Raw genomic sequence first — 8,783 nt, 5'->3', positions numbered from 1 at the left:
ATACAACCACCTCAGCAGCTGGTTGACTGACGCCAGAAACCTCACCAACCCAAACACTGTAAGAACCCATATCCACATCATTTGATTATTCTTTATACCCTCAGCTCTCTGTCTTTGCTGTTTACTGTGTGGTTTTCACTCTTATTTCTTTCAAAGACTCCCTCTCTCTGCTGCTGCTTTATTTCCTGCCTCCTCCTGAGAGCGTTTGAAGCCTCGGAGCTCTGTCTTTTCCTTAAATTGGATTTCTCGTTCAATATGATTAGTTTTCAATCATACTGCTCTACTCTGCCTGTGCTCCTCCAGAGAAGTGGGCTTCTGCAACATGTCACCTCAATTCCCCAAATACAAAAGTCTTCCTAGTGTTCAGCCTCCATGTTTATCCATGTAAAACACAAAGCCACAGGGTAAACATTCTCCAGGTCTGTTGCCTGAAGCTGTTGTGTCGATCATTCCTGTTTCTGCTGAAGTGTGTTGCAGCAGCCATGTGGTGGCGCTGTTGTTCTCCAGTCATGGCTTGTGTTCTCTTTTCTTTTTTTTTTCTTTAATCTGAGCTGGAAACCCAATGACCTTACATTCTGCCCCAATTGTTGTCGATTGAATTAGACCTTTTATAAGACTTTGTTGTTATGTAGCAATCGGTTATAAATATCTGGTCACACGTTCTCACTTTGCCCAGTAACTAATATAACTTGAAATTGTTATATTAATTCAGATGTCTCTGTTTTCTTTATGTATTTTGCCTATGCAGGAGATTAGTATCATCCCATGCAACCTGTTGCCGTATCAGACTTTAACTTTCACCTCCATGCTGATAAGTTATAATTCATTGTAGCTGTTCTGACTGTGAGGATCATTTTGAGAAGTTCTAATAAAAAATGTTAACAAAAAGACTGATTTAGATCGAAGGAAAGAAACAGAAAAGTCTGCTAGCTGGCTTAAAGGAGGCTCATTACATTACATCGGTTCATTACAGGTCTAATTACATCACTGTTGCTTGGGCCCCCTTTTGAAACAGAAGTCAATGTCATAACAGCGTTCTCACATCTCTTGGAGATGGAGAAGCAGATTTCTGTCAATATTAGTGTCTCACTGTCTTTTTATCCGTCTGTACTCTCAGGTGATCATTCTCATAGGCAACAAAGCAGATCTGGAGGCCCAGAGGGACGTCACATACGAGGAGGCGAAGCAATTTGCTGAGGAGAACGGTGAGTCAGACACAGAACAGCGCTTTGTAGGGAAGACAGAGGAAAAACTGTTTAGGGAGAAGAGACTAATCAGGTGGTGACTAGTCATACGTCACTTAAAGGTTTTTCTGCAGCAAATTCCAAATCTCTGACGGCTCCATCCCCATTCCCAGGAATCCCAACATATTTAGAACCAAAATTTGATTTAGCCTCTGTGTTCTTTCATGAATGTTTATTATAAAAGCCCCTGTGGTTGATTTTAAACAGTCAAGATTAACATCGGTTTTTATTTCTATTTCTGAGACACAAACAAGGAGAATTTGACTGGATAGAGGAAGTGAGCATATTGGTTAATTAAGAGAGAGGGCGAACAAGGATTTGGTATTCATGGTATGTGAGTTTGGAACTGACTGTTGTTGTGTCTGTCTTATGTTCTACAGGTCTGTTGTTTCTCGAAGCGAGTGCGAAAACGTAAGTCTGCGCAACTTCCACAACCTGAAACATCCTTACTTTGCTTCTGTGCGCCTCCTCTCACATGTTTGCGTTCATGATCCGTGTTTAGAGGTGAAAACGTGGAGGACGCCTTCCTGGAAGCTGCAAAGAAGATCTACCAGAACATCCAAGATGGCAGCCTGGACCTGAACGCCGCAGAGTCGGGGGTCCAGCACAAGCCCTCTGCCCCCCAGGGTGGCCGGCTAACCAGCGAACCACAGCCCCAGAGGGAAGGCTGCGGCTGCTAATGACCAAGCAAACAACCCCCCCTCCACCTTCCACCTTCCCTTTTCTTCCCTGTCTCCGTCTGTCCTGCCCTTCCCCTCAAAAACCCACCACCCGCTTGCCTCATCCATCCATTGTGTGCGTTCATCCTCCCTCAGTGCACCCGGAGCTGCATGAGCGCAGGGCTGCGGAGCGAAGGACCGGGGGACGGATATTGACTTGGGCCAGACTGAGCTGGGCTGCGTGGATGACATCTCCCCTCCACCTCTTCTTCCTCCTCCTCCTCTTACTCCCCTCTCACTTGTCCCTTCCCCTGTTGCCGTCTCACTCCTCCTTCAACTCTTGTCAGTGTGTTTTCATCCCGTAACGCTCCTCTTTTGCTTCCCCCCCCCCCAACCCTCCCGTCGTCGTATCCCAGACACCGCCACACATTACACGGGTTACTGACACTTTAGGTAGACGTAATGTCCATACGATAAACCGAGACTGTTTTTTATGTTTGGTTTTATAGCTGTATATGACATGTAAGCACTGCAACGCGTTTCATCCACCACTCATTAGCTCAGTATGAATCAGATTCCAAATTATATTCCCACTCTCCTGGCGCCTCTCCTGCATGGTTTACTGTAGCCGAGCAAGCTTTTTCCAACAAGATCCAACCCTGCGTCTGTGGTTTTTAATCCTGTTTCCGCTGCTTGGCACAAAGCAAGTTCCTTTTGCCAGATGTGGCTGCACAGATGTTCTAAGCAGAGAGGGAGAGACGTTTAAAATGCACCCACAGGGAATTTGTGGGTGACTCCTCTCTCTCTCCTCCGAGAAATCGTAGGAAGGATTATGGGATGTTTTCCAGTTTATCTGTGTGTTTTTGTGTATGTCGGCGTGTTAAGAAGTTGGATGGGTCCTTCCTTTCTGACACTTTGAGAAAATCATAAAAAATAATTTAAAAAATAACGTGGCTTTCCATTTTTTGGGGGATGGAAAGATACATTCACATCTGTTTCTTTGAACCAGCTCACCCATTCCCTTTCAAACGCCTGAGCCCCGAAACTCCTCCCAGGTCCTCTCAACAGAATCTGTCTTTACCAGCATTGTCTTTGTCATTGTTTGTTGCCTTACTATAATTCACGTTATTACTCTTAAATCTTAATACTTTTTTCGCTGCACTCGGTTTCAAATAATTACGATCTACACTGGAGGCTCACGTGGCCTGAAACCATCTCACCACCTTATTTTATGTGTGGCTGATCTGAAGAGCTGATGTGTTCATTATGACAGTTGTGTACTACAACACCAAGCAGCATGCCCCCCACCCCTTAAAAAAATACAATGAATTTGTCAGAATCCAATAATGTTTTCTTTTTTTTTTTTACTACAATTGTTCTGTATCATAGTGATTCCCTGATTGAACAGCTGTATATATCTCGCTTCTTAACTATTTGGTGATGACCTCGCTACTTGGGATTTAGAAATTTATTTGCTGGCTCTGCCAAGATCTGTACAGTTGACGTGCTAGTGGGTTGCCTGTAATTCATGCTTGGGAAATTCTGTAACATAGTTTCTATTAATAAATGTATGTAAAGGACAGACACCTAAACACACATGCCCCCAACCACCCCTGTCTTCACACTACTGAACCTGCCGATTGGTTGAGGGGAGAGGAAGTGGATTGAGATGTTATTTATGTCTACAACCTTTATTCTTCTCGTTTCGGTACAAAAGGCAGGATGGGGCACTTTCTATGTTTATATATATTTTCTTTTCCCCCCACCATCATAGCTCCTCGACATTACGAGGGGGCCCGCATCGCTGTCTTAACTTTTTTTGGGGGGGGGGAGTGGGGATTGGTTTGATATCGTGGGAAGTCGGTGGGGCCGGGTCTTCCTTTTTCCTGAGTCCCGCCTCTTTTCGCAGTCGGAGTGACCACTTCCTGCTTTTGTCTGTCCACAAGTAAAAGAAAAAAAAACGTACATATGTATAAATTTTTAAGGAGCTGTGCTAACATTTAAATGCGTTCTTGCGTGTATATGATTTTAAAATGTTGAGATTTTGATTTTAATGATAAAATACTCTAGACAGAAAAATAAATTATACATAACCTGTTGACTTGAGTCTGTTTTCTTTTTATCTCTGTCGCAAAGTTTGGGATTGACATTTGAAGGGGTGACGTGTAGGATGGATACATCAAGACTCATCAATGTATTTCAAGTAGCATGACTGCTTTGTATTTTATTGCAACAACAATTGCACCAAGGCTAGAGAGGGAGAAACAAACGGGAAAAATAAAACATTTACAAAGGAAAGCAACGTTTGTCTAGAAAAATTGGTGAGGAGGCTTAGTCGCAAAGAGTAGTGGTATGGTTGGTCAAAGGGGAGGAATTAAAAAAAACAAAACAAGCCAACACTGACAGTACCAAAAAGAAGTCCAGGCAGCTTGTGTCCTCAGGCGACGCAGTCAGACGGGCCACACGGGATGAGACGACTACAGCACAAATACTGACAATGTCCAGGAGATGCAGATGAGACATGAAGGCACATTATGATCACACAGTGGAGAATTTGTGGCTTCTTTTAGTCTATAATGGTCAGCGTCTCACTTGCACATCATTCTGTAAGACAGCAAGTGATAGATCCATTAACAATTCAGTCCAGTGTTTCCCCCATCACATATATAATAAAAACATTTTTTTGCAAGGGGTGGAAAGGCCTCTGAAACAGCATTTAGACCATGTGACGTAAACTCTCCATAGACGGTGATTCTCTCAAAGCAATGAGGCCCTTCAGTGGTCAGGGAGAAACACTTTGAGTCCATGATCCCTCTGAACTGATGAAACAAGGCCGAGCTGCTACTGATGGCTTGTGACTGGCGTGTAGAGAAAGAGGAATGGGAACAAAAAAAAAGGTTGCGAAAACATAAAACAGTCAGATCCACAGAGTTATGGATCACCCTGGTCCCTCTCCAGCACTGACTGGAGACTGTTTTTTTTTTTTTTTGGTATGGCAAACATTTAAATCCAATAAACACATCGACACAGTTAGTCCTGGCCACGAGGCACAAATTCATCCCCATTTCTGTACTCGTTGAGTGTTTAAGGCTCTAAAGTGTGCAGTGGAACAAACAAGGGGAAGGCCAGGAAGCTCACTCTCCCTCATTTGCTTGCTCCCATTTCTATTGTATGGCACATGGGTGCACATACTGCAAAAAAACAAACAAGCATTCATACAGAACAAACACTGGCGTTTTCCCCACTCGGCCCACAACCAATCACCAATGACACGGCACAAAGTGATGGAGAATGTTGGGATGCTTTGGACAGAGGCATCAGGTCGTAAACACTGATTCCAGGAACTCCCGAGTTCTTACAGGTGGAAATGGAAATTGGAAATGAGATCAGTTGTGTAAGTATTAGAAAACATCCGAGAACAAAATGAGGTTAAGTGTTTTGTTTTTTGCTCATTGTCATCAGCATCAATGAAAATAAAAAAAAATACAAACACACCAACAGTGATGGAAGTATCACAGGCCTTGTTTTTTTCCACTAGTGTCATTGATAAAGGGGAGAAAAAAAAAACTTGAATATACAAGACATGATCAGTTCAAAAATGATTGGTGAAAAGTCATGTAGAACTAAAATTGGCCCCTAGCTCCTGCTGGCCCCTCATTTAAGGCCTGAAGACACTGTTAATTCATAGTTAAGGCTTTTCAATATTGCAAACTGTCTGATGCCTCAGATTCCATCCACAGTAACCACAGGCTCAAGTGTTTCAGAGTGTACTTTGGTGTGAAGCTATACTCTGCTGCTGCTGCTGCTCTCCAGCAGGCTTTACCCTCAGCTCTCCAACGTGAGCTCGCTATGAACCACCGTTCAAGCGCATGCTCAGAAAAAAGGGGGTAGTGTGACAAATAGTATGAGTTTAATGTCGTGTTAGGAGCTTTTAGGGCGCTACCTCTGAACGATGTCACTGATTTCTTTGACAGAGGACAGCAGCTTGCTGAAGTCCTGCTGTGAATTGGCGCCCCCTGTGGCAGTGGGGCAGATCTGCAGCTGCCGCAGGCTGCTCTCGAGCTTGTTGATGGCCTCGCGGAAGGAGAACTTGTTCCTCATCTGTTGGATGGAGTCGACGTAGCTCACGCAGTATTTCGACAGGTTCTTGCCGGCCTCCAGCACAGCGCTGTGGCTGCCAGTCTGCTCCGAGTTACGGCAAATGGCAGCCCGGAGCAGCTCGGTGCCCTCAAGCACCATGTCGCGCGTCACGGCTGAGTTGGGGGTGCGCTCAGAGGCCTGGCGGGGTGCAGTCTTGCGGAGGGAACGTCGAGTGTCCACCAGGGGGATAAAAGCGGTGGGCGAGCTCTGATCGCCGGGAGAGGAGAGGGAGGAGGAGAAGCCTCCTAGACTCTGGCTAGAGAGGGAGGTGGACACCGAGGGGGAGGAGGAGGAGGTCTTCAACGGTTGAGGTTTGGAAGTGGAGCCCAGAGGCAGCTTCTTGGAACCCTCACTGAGTGCTGAGCGGGCTTGGTCACTGGCAGTGGTTGTGTGGTGGGGCTCTGAGACGGAGGGGAGACCCTTAGCTTTGAAGTCTGAAGTGGTGGACGAGGGGGAAGGGAGATCTTGAGTGGGGCTGCGGGAGATCTTGCCCGTTTTGGAATTGGTGGGTGGCGGAGGCGGGGCCGGCTTGGGTTTCTGTATCTTTCCTCTTTCCCTGACAGATGAGGAGTCCCCAGGTTGCCTGTTCCTTCGGGCCCTGCACTCCTCTCCAGCTGCACCCATAGCGGGGAACACATTGGGCTTGAGGAGCTCGGCGTGCAGAGCGCTGGTTTTGGAATTCTCCAGCCCCGGTAACCCTGGCCTCCTGACCGCCTTAGGTGTTAAAGCCTGAGGACTGGAACCAGGGCTGGGATCAGTGTCTTTGCCTAAGAAGGCAGAGGAAACGTCTGATGAGGTGGTCAGACGTGGTGGTGGCGTCAGGGTGCCCATGCGAGGGGTGTTCTCCCCTTTCTGCTCACTGGTTCTCTTGCGCGGCAGAGCTGGCTTGCCCCCGAAGGTACCTGAGTCAAAGTGGCGCTGGCCCAAGTCTCGTGGCAGGGTGACAGACCTCCATTCATTGCCATTCGAGCCAGAGGCCATGCTAGAGGACCAGAGAAAACGCTTGGAGTTGGACATGGATTCCTCCTCGCTGGGTGGTGTGGTAGCTGCCTTGCCTCCTGGGCCAGGAACAGCAGGAGCTCCCTTCTTCCTGGGGAATAATGGTCCTGGGTAGGTAGGAGCCCCGTTGGTCATGCCCCCTGGCCCATTATTGTTAGTATTCAGGAACTTAGAGGAGCCATGGCAATGCGTGTTGTCATTAATGGCCAGAGATGCACCATTGTTGAAGTTGTCAGTATCCCTAAGATCTGGAGTCAGGCCCCTCCTGTCATGGTGGACGTCCATCTCTCTGAAAGAGGAGCTGCGTTTTGGCGGAGCTGGTGCGTTCTTTTTCTTTTTCTTTATGAGGCTGAGGAGACCACTGCCGCGGGACTTGTCCTTGTCTTTGGGGAGCAAGCGGTCATCCTCATTCAGGTTGTTGTCCAGGAGGGGCCGCTCCTTCCTGGGAAGCATGGGCGATGACACAGCTGCCTCTGGGTCTGTTGGGTCTAAGAAATCACACAGAACCAGGGAACCATTAGTGATAAAGTAAAATTAAATACTTTAAAAGCTCTACAGACTGAAAAATCTAATCAATGGAAACTGCTATTCAACTTAGGCAAATGTTTAGGGAGACTGAGCTGGCTCTTTAATAAGCTCTTAGCTCAAAGGGAATCTAAAAGGAAGGAAGTGACAAGACAACAGCTGTAACTTTAGCAAGGGGTCATCTGAACAAATTGAGCTGAACAGTTTGTCTCACCTGGACTGTCTCCATCCCTGTTGTTCTTGCGGAGGGACCTGGTCTTGGTGGGCAGGTCTGGAGCTTTCTGGGTGGGGCCGAATGTCGCCTTCTTCCCTTTCTTGCCCAGCTCCTTTTCCACCTCTAAAAGTACACGTATCTAACTTAACCAAACATGACGATTATACACATTTACAACTATGACAGAAAAGCAGAGTGTGTTCGCTGACGGCAGGCATCTTTAAAATATTACTGACCATCGGAAATGCTGGACTCCTGGAACATGGTTTCGAAAGCTTGGTGTGTTTCAGCAAAGGAGGGGCGTTCTGAAGGGTTCCACCTCCAACCTGACAGAAAGACAAAAATAATCAAATTAAACAAGTCCTTCCATCAGAGACAAGCCCCTCCAACCACAGTGTGGATAGATGTGTTCTACTACTCACAGGCCCTCATGAGCTCGTAGACCTTCTCAGGGCAGCCCTCGGGTCGGTCCATACGATAGTCTTTCTCCAGCAGCTCGTAGACCTGGGACAGGTCAATGCCGGGGTAAGGAGACATGCCGTAGGTGGCGATCTCCCACAGCAGCACACCGAATGCTGGAGATGGTAGAAACACAAACAGAGAGACAATCAAACCTAAATAACTGGAACATAAAGAATATGTGCTTTCTCATAATGTGTCACACTTGAAGTGGTCACCAATGGTTCCATGCACTCTCACCCTCTAATTAATAATTTTAAAATGTGGTGGGACAAGCCCATAGAAAGCATGAAATATCAAACAATAATTTTCAAAACTTAATAGATTTTTCAAAAATATTACAAATTTCTCTAAAAACTCTTCTGGCTTTCTTGAAAAGTGATTCTATTGATTTAAATCTTGTTCCATCAGGGACCAGCTGGTAAAACACTACTCAATGTGTGAAAATAATCTCAGTGACTCAGTGACTGTTTCCACTTGTCCAAGAGTTATTCAGGCAGGAACATTAGGAATAAATTACGCAGCTGCCTAAACGAGATCAAA

The 8,783-nt window shown here is 46.2% G+C and overlaps 2 protein-coding genes across 5 annotated transcripts in view; one reads left to right on the top strand and one right to left on the bottom strand.

The window, feature by feature from the left end:
* Positions 1-4,002, top strand: part of rab14l (RAB14, member RAS oncogene family, like) — a gene marked incomplete in the record, with an annotated part of 10,094 nt that extends 6,092 nt beyond the window's left edge. The window contains 4 exon segments of the mRNA XM_062413328.1: positions 1-58; positions 1,118-1,205; positions 1,625-1,655; positions 1,747-4,002. Of these exon segments, the coding sequence (XP_062269312.1) occupies positions 1-58; positions 1,118-1,205; positions 1,625-1,655; positions 1,747-1,924 (355 nt within the window).
* Positions 4,003-4,096: 94 nt separating this feature from the next.
* Positions 4,097-8,783, bottom strand: part of abl1 (c-abl oncogene 1, non-receptor tyrosine kinase) — a 31,537-nt gene continuing 26,850 nt past the window's right edge. For all 4 annotated transcript variants that reach the window (XM_062413324.1, XM_062413325.1, XM_062413326.1 and 1 more), the window contains 4 exons: positions 8,204-8,356; positions 8,018-8,107; positions 7,782-7,904; positions 4,097-7,530 (listed from right to left, as the gene is read on the bottom strand). In XM_062413324.1, coding sequence (XP_062269308.1) covers positions 5,843-7,530; positions 7,782-7,904; positions 8,018-8,107; positions 8,204-8,356 — 2,054 coding nt within the window. In that variant the 3' untranslated portion in view covers positions 4,097-5,842. The remainder of the gene's footprint in view (positions 7,531-7,781; positions 7,905-8,017; positions 8,108-8,203; positions 8,357-8,783) is intronic.

This window comes from Platichthys flesus, chromosome 19 (genome assembly GCF_949316205.1).
Source record: "Platichthys flesus chromosome 19, fPlaFle2.1, whole genome shotgun sequence".
NCBI classification, from domain to species: domain Eukaryota; kingdom Metazoa; phylum Chordata; class Actinopteri; order Pleuronectiformes; family Pleuronectidae; genus Platichthys; species Platichthys flesus.
This window is presented reverse-complemented; position numbering and strand designations above follow the sequence as displayed.